The sequence below is a fragment of the Oncorhynchus nerka genome, linkage group LG6 (assembly GCF_034236695.1).
Source record: "Oncorhynchus nerka isolate Pitt River linkage group LG6, Oner_Uvic_2.0, whole genome shotgun sequence".
NCBI classification, from domain to species: domain Eukaryota; kingdom Metazoa; phylum Chordata; class Actinopteri; order Salmoniformes; family Salmonidae; genus Oncorhynchus; species Oncorhynchus nerka.
The window spans coordinates 54,217,233-54,237,877 of record NC_088401.1 but is presented as its reverse complement, the minus strand read 5'-3'; the positions used below and the strand labels follow the sequence as shown (position 1 = coordinate 54,237,877).

The 20,645-nt window shown below is 42.3% G+C and overlaps 1 protein-coding gene across 1 annotated transcript; it reads right to left on the bottom strand.

Moving 5' to 3' along the window:
• Positions 1-7,116: 7,116 nt before the first annotated feature.
• Positions 7,117-20,332, bottom strand: stard14 (START domain containing 14). Its single transcript, XM_029661983.2, has 6 exons — positions 19,851-20,332; positions 19,190-19,337; positions 18,671-18,774; positions 18,188-18,305; positions 17,988-18,040; positions 7,117-8,451 (listed from the first exon to the last, which is right to left on the bottom strand). The coding sequence occupies exons 1-6, from the start codon at positions 20,034-20,036 to the stop codon at positions 8,245-8,247; spliced, it is 816 nt and encodes a 271-aa protein (XP_029517843.1). The 5' UTR covers positions 20,037-20,332; the 3' UTR covers positions 7,117-8,244.
• Positions 20,333-20,645: the final 313 nt, after the last annotated feature.

The window sequence follows — 20,645 nt, the reverse complement described above, 5'->3', positions numbered from 1 at the left end:
ACTACCTGGCATGATGACTCCTTGCTGTCCCCAGTCCACCTGGCCGTGCTGCTGCTCCAGTTTCAACTGTTCTGCCTGCAGCTATGGAACCCTGACCTGTTCACCGGACGTGCTACCTGTCCCAGACCTGCTGTTTTCAACTCTCTAGAGACAGCAGGAGTGGTAGAGATACTCTTAACGATCGACTATGAAAAACCAACTGACATTTACTCCTGAGGTGCTGACGTGCTGCACCCTCGACAACTACTGTGATTATTATTATTTGACCATGCTAGTCATTTATGAACATTTGAACATCTTGGCCATGTTCTGTTATAATCTCCACCCGGCACAGCCAGAAGAGGACTGGCCACCCCTCATAGCCTGGTTCCTCTCTAGGTTTCTTCCTAGGTTTTGGCCTTTTTAGGGAGTTTACCTAGCCAGCGTGCTTCTACACCTGCATTGCTTGCTGTTTGGGGTTTTAGGCTGGGTTTCTGTACAGCACTTTGAGATATTAGCTGATGTAAGAAGGGCTATATAAATTAATTTGATTTAATTTGATTAATCCTAGTAGAAATTCCCTGTCTTAGATCAGTTAGGATCACCACTTTATGGGTAGCCTTCATCAAGCTTCCCACAATTAGTTGGGTGAATTTTGGCCCATTCCTCCTGACAGAGTTGGTGTAACTGAATCAGTTTTGTAGGCCTCCTTGCTCACACACGCTTTTTCAGTTCTGCCCACAAATTTTCTTTAGGATTGAGGTCAGGGCTTTGTGATGGGCACTCCAATACCTTGACTTTGTTGTCCTTAAACCATTTTGCCACAACTTTTGAAGTATGCTTGGGGTCATTGTGCATTTGGAAGACCCATTTGCGACCAAGTTTTAACTTCCTGACTGATGTCTTGAGATGTTGCTTCAATATATCTACATAATTTTCCTCCCTCATGAAGCCATCTATTTTGTGAAGTGCACCAGTTCCTCCTGCAGCCAAGCACCCCGACAACATGATGCTGCACTCCCCGTTTAACTGTGGATATAGATACTTTTGTACCTGTTTCCTCCAGTATCTTCACAAGGTCCTTTGCTGTTGTTCTGGGATTGATTTGCACTTTTCGCATCAAAGTACATTCATCTCTAGGAGACAGAACACGTCTCCTTCCTGAGCTGCGTGGTCCCATGGTGTTTATACTTGCGTACTATTGTTTGTACAGATGAACGTGGTACCTTCAGGTGTTTGGAAATTGCTCCCAAGGCTGAACCAGACTTGTGGAGGTCTACAATTTTTTTTCTGATGTCTTGGCTCATTTCTTTTGATTTAACCATGATGTTAAACGAAGAGGCACTGAGTTTGAAGGTAGACCTTGAAATACATCCACAGGTACACCTCCAATTGAATCAAATGATGTCAATTAGCCCATCAGAAGTTTCTAATGCCATGACATCATTTTCTGGAATTTTCCAAGCTGGTTAAAGGCACAGTCAACTTAGTGTATGTAAACTTCTGACCCACTGGAATTGTGATAAAGTGAATTATAAGTGAAATAATCTGTCTGTAAACAATTGTTGGAAAAATTACTTGTGTCATGCACAAAGTACATGTCCTCACCGACTTGCCAAAACTATAGTTTGTTAACAAGAAACTTGTGGAGTGGTTGAAAAATACTAATTTTAATGACTCCAACCTAAGTGTATGTAAACTTCCGACTTCGACTGTACATATTACCTCAATTTCCTCGACTAACCGGTGCCCCCGCACATTGACTCTGTACCGGTACCCCTGTATATAGTCTCGCTATTGTTATTTTACTGCTGCTCTTTAACCACTTGTTACTTTTATTTCTAATTCTCATTCGTATTTTTTAAACTGCATTGTTGGTTAGGGGCTTGTATGTAAACATTTCACTGTAAGGTTGTACCTGTTGTATTCGGCACATGTGACTAATAAAATTTGATTTGATTTACTAGCACGGGATTTTAACTGTGTCCTGCACCCCACATTAGACCTCTATAAAGCGGTAACAGGTTCCCTTTCTAAATCAGCAGATGGTATTCATTCGTTTAACCAGGCATATGGTGTAACAGACACCTGGAGATAAAAGTAATCCTACATCTTAACAATATTTTTTTTTTCTTCCAAAGTCCATCGGACGTGTTCCAGAATTGATATTTTCCTCCTAGACAACAAGTTGCTCCTAATACTAAAGTCCACTGATTATGAGGGTATTGCCATCTCTGACCACAGCTCAGTGGTAATGGTATTGTGTTTTCCTGATAACGTTTTCCCACAATGCACTTGGTGACTCAATCCACGTATCATCTCAGATGAAGAATTTAACACACATATCGGCCCAAATTGATTTTTTCCTTGAGGTCAACCGGCTACCAGAGACAAGTATGTGCACCCAATGGGAAACGCTGAATGTTGAGAGAATGCAAAGGGTGTGCAAAGCTGTCATCAAGGCAAAAAGCTGGCTGCTTTGAGGAATCTCAAATATAAAATATGTTTTGATTTGTTTAACACTTTTTTGGCTACTACATGATCTCATGTCTTAATTCATAGTTTTGACGTATTCACTATTATTCTACAATGTAGAAAATAGTAGAAATAAAGAAAAGTCCCTTGAATTAGTAGGTGTGTCCAAACTTTTGACTGGTAACTGACCTGTAACTTCTAGATTTAGCCAATGTTTCAGGTTACAAAATCAATTTCCGATCAATGAGCAAGCAATAGATCTATCTTTGAATTCATATGCTTTCACTGTAGCTTCCAATAATTATTTAGGGGTCTGTGGGACTTGGAAATTCAAAGACCTGTTACATTTTCATTTCAAAACAGCTTTGGCGAAGGCTATGCAGGACCTCAATCGCTGGTCGACACTCCCCATATCACTCGCTGTTAGAGTCAATTCGGTCAAGATTGTCATCGTGCCAAGATTCTTGTATCTGTTTCAAACTATTCACATCTTTATAGCAAATTACTTTTTTCAAGAACTGATTAGACATACGGCACATTCGGAAAGTATTCAGACCCCTTGACTTTTTCCACATTTTGCTACGTTACAGCCTTATGCTAAAATGAATTAAATAGTTTTTTCCCATCATAAATCTACACACAACACCCCATAATGACAAAGCAAAAATTTAAATATCACATTGGTATAAGTATTCAGACCCCTTACTCAGTACTTTGTTGAAGCACCTTTGGTAGCGATTACAGCATTGAGTCTTCTTCCCTTGGGTGACTCAAGGGCATTCAGAGACTTGTCCCGAAGCCACTCCTGCATTGTCTTTGCTCTGTGCTTAGGGTTATTATCCTGTTGGAAGGTGAACATTTGCCCCAGTCTGAGGTCCTGAGTGCTCTGGAGCAGGTTTTCATCAAGGATCTCTCTGTACTTTTCTCTGTTCATCTTTCCCTCGATCTTGACTAGTCTCCCAGTCCCTGCCGCTGATAAACATGATGCAGGTTTCCTCCAGGCGTGACGCTTGGCAATCTTGCTTTCATCAGAACAGAGAATCTTGTTTCCCATGGTCTGAGAATCCTTTAAATGCCTTTTGGCAAACTCCAAGCGGGCAGTCGTGTTCCTGTTACTGAGGAGTGGCTTCCGTCTCGCCACTCTACCATAAAGGCCTGATTGGTGGAGTGCTGCAGACATGGTTGTCCTTCTGGAAGGTTTTCCCATCTCCGCAGAGTAACTCTGGAGCTCTGTCAGAATGACCATCAGGTTCCTGGTTACCTCCCTGACCAAGGCCTTTCTCCCCCGATTGCTCAGTTTGGCTGGGCGGCCAGCTCTTGGAAGAGTTGGTGGTTCCAAACTTTTTCCATTTAAGAATGATGGAGGCCACTGAGTTCTTGGGGACTTTCAAAGCTGCATATTTTTTTTGTTTTTGTTACCCTTCCCCAGATCTGTGTCTCAACACAATCCTGTCTCGTAGCTCTGCGGACAATTCCTTCGACCTCATGGCTTGGTTTTTGCTCTGACATGCACTTGCAATTGTGGGACGTTTTATAGAGAGGTGTGTGCCTTTCCAAATCATGTCCAATCAATTGAATTGACCACAGGAGGACTCCAATCAAGTTCTAGAAACATATCAAGTATGATCAATGGAAACAGGATGCACCTGAGCTCAATTTCGAGTCCCATAGCAAAGGGTCTGAATACTAATGTAAATAATGTACTTTTTATTTATTTTAATTTGTAAACATTTCTCAAAACCTGTTTTCGCTTTGTCGTTATGGCGTATTGTGTGTAGATTGATGAGGGAAAATGTAATTTAATCAATTTTAGAATAAGGCTGTAACTTAAGAAAATGTGGAAAAAGTCAAGGGGTCTAAGTACTTTCCGAATGCACTGTACTGTATGCTGTATCTACTTCAGTGAAGGCTGCTGAGGGGAGGACGGCTCATAATAATAGTTGGAAAGGAGCGAATGGAATGGCATCAAACACATGGAAGCCATGTGGTTTATGTATTTGATACCATTCCACTGATTCCGCTCCTGCCATTACAACGAGCCCGTCCTCCACAATGAAGGTGCCACCAACCTCCTGTGATCTACTTTTGGAATAATAAGATTGCACAGTTGTGTAAAGCGTTTTGGGAAAGACAGAAAAGGACAGAAAGAAATTGGGTCTTGCCCTACCCAAGTTCCTCCATTACTACTGCACTGCCAATATTCACAAGATAACCTTTTGGGTCTCTACATTCTTAGAAGGGGAAGGACCGGTGTGGTCCCTTATGGAAAACATCCTCCCCAGTTTCCTTTGTCTCTGTCCTCTTACCATTGAGTAAACAATATCACTCAAACAACCTTATTGTGAAAAGTTCACTCAGGATATAGTTAGGATCCACTTTGGACAGGATATGCTCGGGATATGCTTAGGATCCACTTTGGACATAGACAAGCTATCTCATCCATGCCTTTTATTTCCAACACACTCTTCATGCCTTCTCTCATAGACACAGCCTTCCAGCTATTGTTTCAGAAAGGATTGAGAGTATAAAATACCTTTTCCATGACAGATTATTTATCCCCTTTGAACATCTAGTTAGAGAGCACAGTATACCCCAGACACTTCTTTAGGTACCTGCAGATTCGCAACTTTACAAAAAAATCTTACCCTCTTTCCCATCTCTCCCACCCACTAGCTGTCTTGAAGAATGTTTGAGCCTGGATCCCTATGTAAAGAGACATATTTCAATGCTGTTTGACATTATTCAGAGTATGGCACGCCCCACTCTTGACCACGTAAAGCATTCTTGGGAGGAAGAGTTTGGAAGCGAGATCTCCGATATCACCTGGCATTCTGCAATTGACAGGATACACTCATCCTCTATCTGCATCAGACATGGGTTACTACAGTTTAAAGTATTTCATCACCTACACTTTTGCAGGAGTAGACTTGCCAGATTGTATCCCGATATAGACCCTACCTGCTCTAGATGCCATCAGGCACTGTGTATCATATGCACTGGTCATGCTGACGCTAGTTCCATTCTATCTCTTTATCTTTCAGACTTTCTCATATACTGTATATGCAATAAGGAAATTGCCCCAGATCTCTCTGTCGCTCTTTTCGGGGTAGGACCCGAAGGGCTTACTTTCTGTCACACCCAAGCAGAGGCCATAGTCTTCTCGTCCCTTCTGGCACACCCACTTCTTCTTTTTGAGTGGAAGTCAGATACACCGCCTCTTACACTGGGTTAGGGATGTTATGGTCCCTCTTAAACTGGGTTAGGGATGTTATGGTCCCTCTTACACTGGGTTAGGGATGTTATGGTCCCTCTTAAACTGGGTTAGGGATGTTATGGTCCCTCTTACACTGGGTTAGGGATGTTATGGTCAATCTTAAACTGGGTTGGCGGAGTATCTCTCTGGGTTAGTGATGTTATGGCCCCTCTTACACTGGGTTAGGGATGTTATGGTCAATCTTACACTGGGTTAGGGATGTTATGGTCAATCTTAAACTGGGTTGGCGGAGTTTCTCTCTGGGTTAGGGATGTTATGGTCCCTCTTACACTGGGTTAGGGATGTTATGGTCAATCTTACACTGGATTGGCGGAGTATCTCTCTGGGTTAGGGATGTTATGGCCCATCTTTAACTTGAGACACTAAAATATTCTACCCTCTCAAAAGTTTTATAAGGTCTGGCAGCCTTTTTGCAACTACTTTGAGTATAAACTCTGAGCTGAGAACTTAATGTAGCCTCTGCAATCCCCCCATATCCTTTATAATTTATATTTACATCCATGTACTTATATATTATTTTTTATTTTTTTATTGTCCAACGGCTGCTGCATAGGATACTGTCAGTGTAACCTGTTGTTTATTTACGTTCTGTTACTGTAGATTATGTTCTGTCTTTGTCTACTTTTAAAAAACAATAAAAACAATTGAAATATAATGCACTAAGGACCTGATAATGCCTTTATTCTGTGTAAAATATGTATGAAATGTTTAGAGGTTATATAAGATGCAGGCACTGTTTCAGACTACTAACTGTTAGTGTTATTAACTACCTTAAACGATATTTCACATAACCTGTCGACTTTTAAGGTGCCAACATTCCTCATTCAACTATGGTGACACCAATTGCCTTGTATGAAGCTCAATACATGAAACAAAATCACATTTTGTGTTCTGTGCCACAGTTCATGGTCCCTCACTAATAAATTGTCAGCACAGAATGAGTTCCAAATCTGTTTTAACATGTCTGAAATAGATGGGATAGTGACTCTAAATCACTGTCATGTCCATTAATGCCCGTACAAATGGAGTCAGGATACTCTATATGTCCTGACCCACTTCACAGATCATGTTCTTGTAGAAAACTAAATAAATCAAGCTTCTCAAGCTTCCCAGTAACCTAATTTGATATGCTTTTATATGCTTTCTTCAATGAAAGCATCATTACTACATGGCTACAGAAGCTGACTCAACATGTAGGCCAATCAGACCATGTTACACATGCAGCTGCCCTGATAATACCAACACCATAAACAGGCCTTCTTATATTGCTCCAGTGACACGACAGTAGAATAACTAATTGTTCCACTTTGAGTTTGTGTTGACTGACTCACCATAAAGACATCCTGACTGACAAAGCAAATCAAAGTAATTACGCACATACACGTGAATCGTATCTGAGATTTATTATAACAAAAAGTTCCAATCATTTGTCTTCAACGTCAAGTTTGACAGCTCAGTTTGCAAGGCTAACTTCGAGATCCTTGCTTGCTCTGTCATGACATTATTTGAAAGTAACTTTATGACAATAAATACAGTTTAAAGGGGTAAGATCTATGACGGCAATTCCAATCCTTCAGGTAATAACACAAAAAATATCTATCTATCGTACAATTCAGTTAATAAATTAATAACTCACTCTGTACATTTGATAAAATGCTAAGTGTGATATTACGGAAAAGATTTCCATTGAATGAAGTCACCATTGGATCATTTATTCAGTGCCTACAGTAAGACCAAGGCATACATAACCCCCAAGTGTACATAACTAGCAATGGAATTAACTCCATTGACTCCCTCCCAGATTGCACAACATTTCAATAAATATTGATATGAGAACCCACATGGATAGACACTCTGTCTATCCATGTGGAGGTTGACCCATACTCTTGGCTACCACGTGCACGTTGATCAGGAGAATAGTAGTCTATACAATGTAGCTCAATAAATAAGTTTCCCATAAAATGTTTTTTTTATTTTTTAAACAGAACATACAAATACACCTCTATTGACTTTCATTTATACTCAGGATATCAAACTCAAACAGCCAATCCTGTCTATTCTTCAACTTTGTTCTGAATTATTCCAAACATATGAAATTGATAATAAACCTGATGCTGCTAATGTTTCTAAAAGTAGCTGCATATCACAATCAACAACAACCAGGTCCTAGTATCTAACACTTCTTCTGCCAGTGCACTGTCGGCGGAGTTGGCACATAATTATCAGTTCAGTTCAAGCGGAGTGGATGAACCAGAATTGCCACTCATTGGTATGACGTTTCCGCTTCATATGGCCAAACAGATGTAAACAGCTCATTCTCTTGATCACCCATAAAGACACAAATGGTGGTTTATAAGGTCAAAACAGGATCAATTCTAAATTAATTGGGGGTAGATCGGAGACTTTAAAAATTGGGATCAAGTGCCATGGAGAGGTCAAAGACTTCAGTCTTTAAGTCTGTGAGCGTGTCCATATATCCTCTCTTGGCTAGGTTTCATCCCCTCTGACAGATGTGCTCAGCTGCTATCCTCGCCCTCCTGAATGTCAAGCTGTGTGCTCTCGTCAACGTTCTCCAGAGAGTCCGCCCGCTGGATGGTCAGCTCAGATGGGTCCATTATGGGCAGGATGCTCTGCTCTGGGTACAACCAGGGCTTCTGATCCGGAGAGTTCTGCTTCTTCCAGTCGGGGTAGCTCTGGCCAGCCTTGTGAACACACTTCAGCACCTGCAGGGAGAGAGGAGGGTGTCAAAGACCTAGAGCTGAGCCCCAGCCTAGTTTTTCCCCCTCACTTACTGCACTTTTATACAGTTCTGCCCAGAGGCATATACGTGTATAGTGAGTGTACAAAACATTAAGAACACCTTCCTAATATTGAGTTGCGCACCCCCCATGTTGACTCCAATGCTTCCCACAGTTGTGTCAAATGGGCTGGATGTCCTTTGTGTGGTGCGACCATTCTTGATACACACAGGAAAATGTTGAGTGTGAAAATTTCCAGCAGCGTTGCAGTTCTTGGCACCTACTACCATTGCCCGTTCAAAGGCACTTAAATCTTTTGTCTTGCCCATTCACCCTCTGAATGGCACACACACACACTAACACACAATCAATGTCTCAATTTTCTCAAGGCTTAAAAATCCTTCTCTAACCTGTCTCCTCCCCTTCATCTACACTGATTGAAGTGGATTTTACAAGTGACGTCAATAAGGGATAATAGCTTTCACCTGGATTCACCTGGAAAGAGCCGGTGTTCTTACTGTTTTGTATTCTCAGAGCCTTCAGAAAGTATTCACACCCCTGGACTTTTTCACATTTTGTTATGCTACAGCCTGAATTTAAAATTGATTACATGTAGATGTGTTTGTCACTAGCCTACACACAATACCACATAAAGCCAAAGTGGAATTATGTTTTTAGATTTGTTTTTTTACAACTGAAAAGCTGAAATGTCTTGAGTCAAGTATTCAACCCTTTTGTTATGGTAAGCCTAAATAAGTTCAGGTGTAAAGTCACATAAATAGTTCAGTGGTGTAAAGTACTTAAGTAAAAACACTTTAAAGTACTACTTAAGTATTTTTTCTTTTGGGGGGGGGGGGATATTTCTGCTTTCCTATTTATATTTTTTGACAACTGTTACTTTGAATTCATTACATTCCTAAAGAAAATCATGTACTTTTGACTGTATACATTTTCCCTGACAGTCAAAAGTACTTGTTACATTTTGAATGCTTAGCAGGACACGAAAATGGTCCAATTCACACACTGATCAAGAGAACATCCCTGGTCATCTCTACTGCCTCTGATCTGGTGGACTCACTAAACACAAAGGCTTCCTTTGTAAAGTATGTCTAAATGTGTTGGAGTGTGCCACTGGCTATCCGTAAGTCAAATTTAAAAAACAAGAAACTGTGCAGTCTGGTTTGCTTAAAACCAGTTTTTCAACCACTCCACAAATTCCTTGTTAACACACTATAGTTTTGGTAAGTCTGTTAGAACATCTACTTTGTGCATGAAACAAGTAATTTTTCCAACAATTGTTTACAGACAGATTATTTCACTTATAATTCACTTTATCACAATTCCAGTGGGTCAGAAGTTAACATACACTAAGTTGACTGTGCCTTTAAACCGCTTAGAACTTTTCAGAAAATGATGTCATGGCTTTAGAAGCTTCTGATAGGCTAATTGACATCATTTGAGTCAATTGGAGGTGTACCTGTGGATGTATATCAAGGTCTACCTTCAAACTCAGTGCCTCTTTGCTTGACATCATGGGAAAATCAAAGGAAATCAGCCAAGACCTTCATCCTTGGGAGCAATTTCCAAATGCCTGAAGGTACCACGTTCATCTGTACAAACAATTTTACACAAATATAAACACCATGGGACCACGCAGCTGTCATACCGCTCAGGAAGGAGACACGTTCTGTCTCCTAAAGATGAACGTACTTTGGTGCGAAAAGTGCAAATCAATCCCAGAACAACAGCAAAGGACCTTGTGAAGATGCTGGAGGAAACAGGTACAAAAGTATCTATATCCACAGTAAAAACGAGTCCTATATTAACATAACCTGAAAGGCCGCTCAGCAAGGAAGAAGCCACTGCTCCAAAACCGGCATAAAAAAGCCAGACTACGGTTTGCAACTGCACATGGGGACAAATATCGTACTTTTTGGAGAGATGTCCTCTGGTCTGATGAAACAAAAATAGAACTTGACCATTGTTATGTTTGGAGGAAAAAGGGGGAGGCTTGCAAGAACACCATCCCAACTGTGAAGCACGGGGGTGGCAGCATCATGTTGTGGGGGTGCTTTGCTGTAGGAGGGACTGGTGCACTTCACAAAATAGATGGCATCATGAGGAAGTACAATTATGTGGATATATTGAAGCAACATCTCAAGACATCAGTCATGAAGTTAAAGCTTGGTCGCAAATGGGTCCTCCAAATGGACAATGACCCCAAGCATACTTCCAAAGTTGTGGCAAAATGGCTTAAGGACAACAAAGTCAAGGTATTCGAAACTTTGTGGGCAGAACTGAAAAAGCGTGCGCGAGCAAGGAGACCTACAAACCTGACTTAGTTACACCAGCTCTGTCAGGAGGAATGGGCCAGAATTCACCCAACTTAATGTGGGAAGCCTGTGGAAGGCTACCCAAAATGTTTGACCCAAGTTAAGCAATTTAAAGGCAATGCTACCAAATACTAATAGAGTGTATATGATGAAAGAAATAAAAGCTGAAATAAATCATTCTCTCTACTATTATTCTGACATTTCACATTCTTAAAATAAAGTGGTGATCCTAACTGACCTAAGACAGGGAATATTTACTGGGATTAAATGTCAGGAATTGTGAAAAACTGAGTTTAAATGTATTTGGCTAAGGTTTATGAAAACTTCCGACTTCAACTGTAAGTAATTTCAAATTAGATTTTCGTAATTACATTTACTTTTGATACTTAAGTATATTGAAAACCATATACCTTTAGACTTTTACTCACAAAGTATTTTACTGGGTGATTTTTACTTGAGTCATTTTCTATTAAATGTATCTTTAATTTTACTCAAGTACTTTTTCCACCACTGAATAAGTTGCATGGACTCTGTGTGCAATAATAGTGTTTAATATGATTTTTGAATGACTACCTCATCTCTGTACCCCCCCCACACACACACACAATTATCTGTAAGGTCCCTCAGTCCAGCAGTGAATTTCAAACAGATTCAACCACAAAGACTAGGGAGGTTTTCCAATGCCTCGCAAAGAAGGGAACCTATTGGCAGATGGATAAAAAAAAAGCAGACACTGAATATCCCTTTGAGCATGGTGGAGTTATTAATTACACTTTTAAAGATGTATAAATACACCCAGTCACTACTAAGATACATGCGTCCTTCTTAACGCAGTTGCCGGAGAGGAGGGAAACCGCTCAGGGACTTTACTTCACCAATGGTGACTTGGCCGTGATAGGAGAAAACTGAGGATGGATCAACAGCATTGTATTTACTCCACAATTCTAACCTGATTGACAGAGTAAATAGAAGGAAGCCTGTACATAATAAAAATCTTACAAAATATGCATCCTGTTTGCATCAAGGCACTAAAGTAACATGCTAACCAAACCGAAGGCGAGCGTGCGCCTAAGTGCGCCATCGCGTGCATGTTGATTTTGTACTCCTACACCAGACACAATCAGGCCACGCAGGTTGAAATATCAAAACAAACTCTGAATCAATTATATTAATTTGGGGACAGGTTGAAAAGCATTAAACATTTATGGCAATTAGCTAGCTAGCTTTCTGTTGCTAACTAATTTGTCGTGGGATTTAAACATTGGGTTGTTATTTTACCTGAAATGCACAAAGTCCTCTACTCCGACAGTTAATCCACAGATAAAACGGTAAACCGAATTCCTTTCTCGTGCATCTATCCTCCGTCCTCAGGCTTCTTTTTTACTTATTTGGACTTTATATGGCTGTTGGCAACCAACTCTATGGTGCATTACTACAACCGACTGGAGTGTGGTCGTCAGTTCATCTTTCAATCTCCCACGTGTATATGTTCCTTAAAACCAATGAGGAGATGGCACGTGGTATATGCTCTTAAAAACCAATGGGGAGATGGGAGAGGCCAGACTTGTAACATGTTGAGCGTCACAAATAGAACCTATTTCTATTTTAGCGCCTTGCCACGCAGACGCTCGCTGAGGCACGCAAGCAGTGTGGGTGCAATGATTGAATAACATGTGTACATTTATTTTGCAACACTCGCGCACGTGACGCAGGCAGTGTGCTCAGCATGTAATACTGACAGAAATGTGGCAAAGCAATTCAATTTTGTCCTGAATACAAAGTGTTATGTTTGGGGCAAATCCAATAGAACACCATACTGAGTACCACTCTCCATATTTTCAAGCATAGTGGTGGCTGCCTCATGTTATGGGTATGCGTGTAATTGTTAAGAACTGGGGAGTTTTTCAGGAAAAATGAGAAACGGAATGGAGCTAAGCACAGGCTAAATCCTAGAGTAAAACCTGGTTCAATTTGGTTCCAATTTGACAGAGCTTGAAGTATTATGAAAATAATAAAATGGGCAAATGTTGCTTAATCCAGGTGTGGAAAGTTCTTAGAGACTTACCCAGAAAGACAAATCAAATCAAATCAAATCAAATTGTATTTGTCACATACACATGGTTAGCAGATGTTAATGCGAGTGTAGCGAAATGCTTGTGCTTCTAGTTCCGACAATGCAGTGATAACCAACAAGTAATCTAACTAACAATTCCAAAACTACTGTCTTATACACAGTGTAAGGGGATAAGGAATATGTACATAAGGGATATATGAATGAGTGATGGTACAGAGCAGCATACAGTAGATGGTATCGAGTACAGTATATACATATGAGATGAGTATGTAGACAAAGTAAACAAAGTGGCATAGTTAAAGTGGCTAGTGACATAAGGATGCAGTCGATGATCTAGAGTACAGTATATACATATGCATATGAGATGAATAATGTAGGGTAAGTAACATTATATAAGGTAGCATTGTTTAAAGTGGCTAGTGATATATTTACATCATTTCCCATCAATTCCCATTATTAAAGTGGCTGGAGTTGGGTCAGTGTCAATGACAGTGTGTTGGCAGCAGCCACTCAATGTTAGTGGTGGCTGTTTAACAGTCTGATGGCCTTGAGATAGAAGCTGTTTTTCAGTCTCTCGGTCCCAGCTTTGATGCACCTGTACTGACCTCGCCTTCTGGATGATAGCGGGGTGAACAGGCAGTGGTTCGGGTGGTTGATGTCCTTGATGATCTTTATGGCCTTCCTGTAACATCGGGTGGTGTAGGTGTCCTGGAGGGCAGGTAGTTTGCCCCGGTGATGCGTTGTGCAGACCTCACTACCCTCTGGAGAGCCTTACGGTTGAGGGCGGAGCAGTTGCCGTACCAGGCGGTGATACAGCCCGCCAGGATGCTCTCGATTGTGCATCTGTAGAAGTTTGTGAGTGCTTTTGGTGACAAGCCGAATTTCTTCAGCCTCCTGAGGTTGAAGAGGCGCTGCTGCGCCTTCTTCACGACGCTGTCAGTGTGAGTGGACCAATTCAGTTTGTCTGTGATGTGTATGCCGAGGAACTTAAAACTTGCTACCCTCTCCACTACTGATCCATCGATGTGGATAGGGGGTGTTCCCTCTGCTGTTTCCTGAAGTCCACAATCATCTCCTTAGTTTTGTTGACGTTGAGTGTGAGGTTATTTTCCTGACACCACACTCCGAGGGCCCTCACCTCCTCCCTGTAGGCCGTCTCGTCGTTGTTGGTAATCAAGCCTACCACTGTTGTGTCGTCCGCAAAACTTGATGATTGAGTTGAGGCGTGCATGGCCACGCAGTCGTGGGTGAACAGGGAGTACAGGAGAGGGCTCAGAACGCACCCTTGTGGGGCCCCCGTGTTGAGGATCAGCGGGAGGAGATGTTGTTGCCTACCCTCACCACCTGGGGCGGCCCGTCAGGAAGTCCAGTACCCAGTTGCACAGGGCGGGGTCGAGACCCAGGGTCTCGAGCTTGATGACGAGCTTGGAGGGTACTATGGTATTGAATGCCGAGCTGTAGTCGATGAACAGCATTCTCACATAGGTATTCCTCTTGTCCAGGTGGGTTAGGGCAGTGTGCAGTGTGGTTGAGATTGCATCGTCTGTGGACCTATTTGGGCGGTAAGCAAATTGGAGTGGGTCTAGGGTGTCAGGTAGGGTGGAGGTGATATGGTCCTTGACTAGTCTCTCAAAGCACTTCATGATGACGGAAGTGAGTGCTACGGGCAGTAGTCGTTTAGCTCAGTTACCTTAGCTTTCTTGGGAACAGGAACAATGGTGGCCCTCTTGAAGCATGTGGGAACAGCAGACTGGTATAGGGATTGATTGAATATGTCCGTAAACACACCGGCCAGCTGGTCTGCGCATGCTCTGAGGGCGCGGCTGGGGATGCCGTCTGGGCCTGCAGCCTTGCGAGGGTTAACACGTTTAAATGTCTTACTCACCTCGGCTGCAGTGAAGGAGAGACCGCATGTTTTCGTTGCAGGCCGTGTCAGTGGCACTGTATTGTCCTCAAAGCGGGTAAAAAAGTTATTTAGTCTGCCTGGGAGCAAGACATCCTGGTCCGTGACTGGGCTGGGTTTCTTCTTGTAGTCCGTGATTGACTGTAGACCCTGCCACATGCCTCTTGTGTCTGAGCCATTGAATTGAGATTCCACTTTGTCTCTGTACTGACGCTTAGCTTGTTTAATAGCCTTGCGGAGGGAATAGCTGCATTGTTTATATTCGGACATATTACCAGACACCTTGCCCTGATTAAAAGCAGTGGTTCGCGCTTTCAGTTTCACGCGAATGCTGCCATCAATCCACGGTTTCTGGTTTGGGAATGTTTTTATCGTTGCTATGGGAACGACATCTTCGACGCACGTTCTAATGAACTCGCACACCGAATCAGCGTATTCGTCAATATTTCCATCTGACCAATACGAAACATGTCCCAGTCCACGTGATGGAAGCAGTCTTGGAGTGTGGAGTCAGCTTGGTCTGACCAGCGTTGGACAGACCTCAGCGTGGGAGCCTCTTGTTTTAGTTTCTGCCTGTAGGCAGGGATCAGCAAAATGGAGTCGTGGTCAGCTTTTCCGAAAGGGGGGCGGGGCAGGGCCTTATATGCGTCGCGGAAGTTAGAGTAACAATGATCCAAGGTTTTACCACCCCTGGTTGCGCAATCGATATGCTGGTAAAATTTAGGGAGTCTTGTTTTCAGATTAGCTTTGTTAAAATCCCCAGCTACAATGAATGCAGCCTCCGGATAAATGGTTTCCAGTTTGCAAAGAGTTAAATAAAGTTCGTTCAGAGCAATCGATGTGTCTGCTTGGGGTGGGATATATACGGCTGTGATTATAATCGAGGAGAATTCTCTTGGAAGATAATGCGGTCTACATTTGATTGTGAGGAATTCTAAATCAGGTGAACAGAAGGATTTGAGTTCCTGTATGTTTCCTTCATCACACCATGTCTCGTTAGTCATGAGGCATACGCCCCCGCCACTCTTCTTACCAGAAAGATGTTTGTTTCTGTCGGCGCGATGCGTGGAGAAACCCGTTGGCTGCACCGCATCGGATAGCGTCTTCCCAGTAAGCCATGTTTCTGTGAAGCAGAGAACGTTGCAGTCTCTGATGTCCCTCTGGAATGCTACCCTTGCTCGGATTTCGTCAACCTTGTTGTCAAGAGACTGGACATTGGCAAGAAGAATGCTGGGGAGTGGTGCGCGATGTGCCCTTTTTCGGAGTCTGACCAGAACACCGCCTCGTTTCCCTCTTTTTCGGAGTCGTTTCCTTGGGTCGCTGCATGCGATCCATTCCGTTGTCCTGTTTGTAAGGCAGAACACCGGATCCGCGTCGCGGAAAACATATTCTTGGTCGTACTGATGGTGAGTTGGCGCTGATCTTATATTCAGTAGTTCTTCTCGACTGTATGTAATGAAACCTAAGATGACCTGGGGTACTAATGTAAGAAATAACACGTAAAAAAACAAAAAACTGCATAGTTTCCTAGGAACGCGAAGCGAGGCGGCCATCTCAGTCGGCGCCGGAAGTTGCAGAGCTGTAATCGCTGCCAAATGTGCTTCTACAAAGTATTAACTCAAGGGTGTGAATATTTATGTAAATTAGATATTTATGTGTTTCATTTTCAATAAATTTGCAAAAATTTCTGAAACACGTTTTCACTTTGGCATTATGGGTTATTGTGTGTAAATGTGTGAAAAAAAGCCATTTTGAATTCAGGCTGTAACAAGGAATGTGAATACTTTCAACTTCAACCCTTGGCTTGTGCCGTGGCGGAGATCTTTGTGGGCTATACTCGGCCTTGTCTCAGGATGGTAAGTTGGTGGTTGAAGTTATCCCTCTAGGGCTGTGCTTTGGCAAAGTGGGTGGGGTTATATCCTGCCTTTTTGGCCCTGTCCGGGGGTATCATCGGATGGGGCCACAGTGTCTCCTGACCCCTCCTGTCTCAGCCAGTATTTATGCTGCAGTAGTTTATGTGTCGGGGGGCTAGGGTCAGTCTGTTATGTCTGTAGTATTTCTCCTGTCTTATCCGGTGTCCTGTGTGAATTTAAGTATGCTCTCTCTAATTCTCTCTTTCTCTCTGAGCCCTAGGACCATGCCTCAGGACTACCTGGCATGATGACTCCTTGCTGTCCCCAGTACACTTGGCCGTGCTGCTGCTCCAGTTTCAACTGTTCTGCCTGCGGCTATGGAACCCTGACCTGTTCACCGGACGTGCTACCTGTCCCAGACCTGCTGTTTTCAACTCTCTAGAGACAGCAGGAGCGGTAGAGATACTCTCAATGATCGGCTGACTTGTTGCACCCTCGACAACTACTGTGATTATTATTATTTGATCATGCTGGTCATTTGACCACGCTGAACATTTAAACATCTTGGCCATGTTCTGTTATAATCTCCACCCGGCACAGCCAGAAGAGGACTGACCACCCCTCATAGCCTGCTTCCTCTCTAGGTTTCTTCCTAGGTTTTGGCCTTTCTAGGGGGGTTTTCCTAGCCACCGTGCTTCTACACCTGCATTGCTTGCTGTTTGGGATTTTAGGCTGGGTTTCTGTACAGCACTTTGATATATCAGCTGATGTAAGAAGGGCTATCATTTGTGTTTTACTAACTTATATAATGTAATGATATTACAATGCACGTAAGTGGGGTGCTATTCAAACAGGCTTTTGAAGAGCAGCCAGCTGTTGATCATTAATCAGTAGATCAAAGTTTACATTCAATCACAGCTATGAGCCACACACACAATCTTGGTTTCACACACAAAGATACACCTTGCCCTAAATAGTTTAATGCTGCACGTGCTACGAAACCAGGAAAACGAGTTCTACAGGGCCACTGAACGTCAGTTGCTCTGCCTGAGAGACTACATTGTCAAAAAGCTGAGCAGGACCTTCCAGTGGGTTTCTATGGTTACTATTGTCATTTAAGGAGACTTGAATCCCACACTCGCTGTGCGTCGATTCGCACACTTTTACTACCTAGTTCAAAGACAAGAATTATCACTGTAGCTCTAACACACATTCAGGTATTGGCTGACTGGAGCTCAATTAAAAACCAGTTATAACTCTGTCGTCAAACGCAAAGAAGCTAAAGATGTTAGCCGAAGGGAGATTAATAACAATGTTGTCTGAGGTCAAATCAATGTTGTCTGAGGTCATTCACGTACCCTGGGAGCCAGAACCTGAGACGCTTTGTTCACCACCCACTTTGGAAGAGAACCTGAAATACAGAATGAACCAAATAATCCATAATCACTGCAACTCTTGGTACCTGTAGTGTAACATACTCTGTATCAAATATCTTTCAGCAAAGAAAAGACAACTGAAGCATAGGATTTGAAACAGGTCAGTCGGAGGTGGATCTCACCTTTGGGGTCAGCCTGTGAGAGGTAGGTAAAGGAGCAGCTATTGGGTCCTATGGCCTTCACTAGGTAGCCAGTCAGGAGGGAGATGGCTCTCACAAGGTCCTTTTTGGGAGGATATTTCTGTGAAGAAATCAACCAAATCAACTGAGACGTTATCACTTGCATACTCTGAAGCCATGTGAATGACAAGAAACACATTCATGTAACAACCCTGTCATATGCTGCGTCCATACTGTTACAGGCAAATATTGAGTGAGAAACACTTTATACATGATGAGGTGGTTTAAATGTGGATGAATAATAATAAATGATGTTTTTATTGCAATGAGTCTCGGCTCTACCATTCCTATGGCTCAACGTCAGCTAATTGTCCTCGTATATGTACACTGATATCACATTCTGTAACTCTTAGTAACTGCAGACTGGATGGTTGCTAAGAGCCAAAGTCTACAGACAGAGGAGGTGGAGGTGCATGGCGTACATACTGGGTGTTTGACTGAGCAGTTAATGATCACATACTCGTCGTCCGTCACCTGCCACGAACGCAGCGTCACCACATCTCTGTTCTTCAGTGGCTTCGGACACAGCCCTGAAAAAAACAGGACAACAAATTTAAAACAACTTTTCTCATTTACAACACCCCCCCTTTCAATGTCAGGGTAACCAAAGATTCAGAGGCAGCAACTGGACTCTTGTGTTGACTAAATACACTCTGAAAAACAGGTCACTCATGCCTTGTCTGAACTCCTGAAGATTCGGTGAAGGGGTACCATGGAGGAAGGGATTCCTTAAAGCAAGGGGAAAGTGAAGTGAATCTTAATACGAGACTTTGTACCAGATTTATTTCACATTTTCACCTGTGGTCATGTCTTGTTTGAACCTGTGGTTTAAAGTGAATCATTAGTAAAGTTGACCCGTCAAGTTCTTGCACTGAGAGAAGAGATAAAACAACAGAGAGGAATGTGGAACAGCACATGTATCTCTAGCAGATAAGAGGAACTCACATGAGTAGTAACCCATATCGGCATTAGGTGAGAGACGGGCAATGTCAAAGCTCTCCAACATGGTGGGGTCCCACTTCCTGCGATACTGTCCATCATGAAGGACGTCGTACATTGTGGCGGCCGACACATCTTTTATGGTCATTCTGCACTGAAATACAAACAGCAAAAGTAAATTGATTATTGGAGTAAAATAATACATGAATTAGATCTGTCTCTAGATCTGCTCTTATCTGTTGCGTACTCACTGTAATAAAATATGACACCAGATAAACCAATGATAATGGAAAGTTGGAAACACGCCCTAGATGCTCTTGTGATAATGTTGCCACAAAAACAAAAGGGTTGTGGTGGAAAACAGAAAAACTGTCATGCTGTCTCCAAGGGACATGGAAATGTCAAAAGGCTAGAGATTGAGATACATTGGAAAGGAGAGAAAAGAGAGGAAAATATTTTCCTTATAATGCAATGTCTATTCAGACTATGATATTCGTGATGGAATACAGCATGCCCCTATTATTATTTATAATTTAAAGTTTAAATTGACTGAAATTAAAAATAAAAATGTTGTCAACTCGACTGATCCATGGCCATGACTTCATACTGTTAGTTTTACATTACAGTGTATCAAATTGACAGTTGAGTCAAACCAAGATTTCCTTACTTTTATCTTGTGAACTTTTGGGACGTTTTTGTTTCCTTGAGGGGATGTTACAGGGGCCACCTCGACCCAGACCTCCATCCCGTTCTTGTCATATTTGCTGTACCAGTTGTCCGTTGACAAGGCTTGTCTTCTGAAGTCTGCAAAGACTGCCTCGTCTGGTATAATTCCCGAGAGAACTCGAGACATAATTTATATCCAACAATAAATCTTTATGAATGAATGAAAAAGCGGTAGCCTACTTAACGAGCAAAAGAAGAAGCGAAATGCTACAGGTCACTGAATTGATGTTGTGTATCCACTCCGACTCTCTTGCCTCTAACAAAATGCTATTCTAGTAGTGACAGTGAGATAAATCCGGTTTTCTACTCACTGATTAGCATATCAAGTTGGACTGGATTTTTGTGTTAGATTCCTTACCTACCCAGATTCCAGTTTGTCTAGAACCCTTTGTGTGTTTCGTACTTAAAATCCAGGGTAGGGTGTTCTTTACCTGCAGTTTTACACCCCTCTCAACATGGCCACGCCCCTTTCAACAAACTATATCAAGTAATAAATGCAGGAGTTTGTTTGGCAAAGAAGTCACGATAAAAGTCAATGTGTCGTATAGTAAATGCACAATATATTATGCAAAAATGCTGTGTCGTATTGAAATTGCATAATATCTTATGCAACAACAAAAATATCCGTCCTCGTGGCACAGAAACTGGCCCGTTGGTAACTGATGCACTGTGAATTACATGATTAGGCCCATACATATATGGAATAGGCAACATTCCATTCATTAGGGCTAATAAC

What these genes read in the sequence shown, in the direction of transcription:
- stard14 (XM_029661983.2), bottom strand. Translation starts at nt 20,036, where the DNA reads ATGTCTCGAGTTCTCTCGGGAATTATACCAGACGAGGCAGTCTTTGCA. An exon ending in CGATATGGGTTACTACTCAT is followed by an intron (nt 18,775 to 19,189) that starts GTGAGTTCCTCT and finishes TGTTTTTTTCAG; the next exon opens with GGCTGTGTCCGAAGCCACTG. An exon ending in ACTGCTCAGTCAAACACCCA is followed by an intron (nt 18,306 to 18,670) that starts GTATGTACGCCA and finishes ATTTCTTCACAG; the next exon opens with AAATATCCTCCCAAAAAGGA.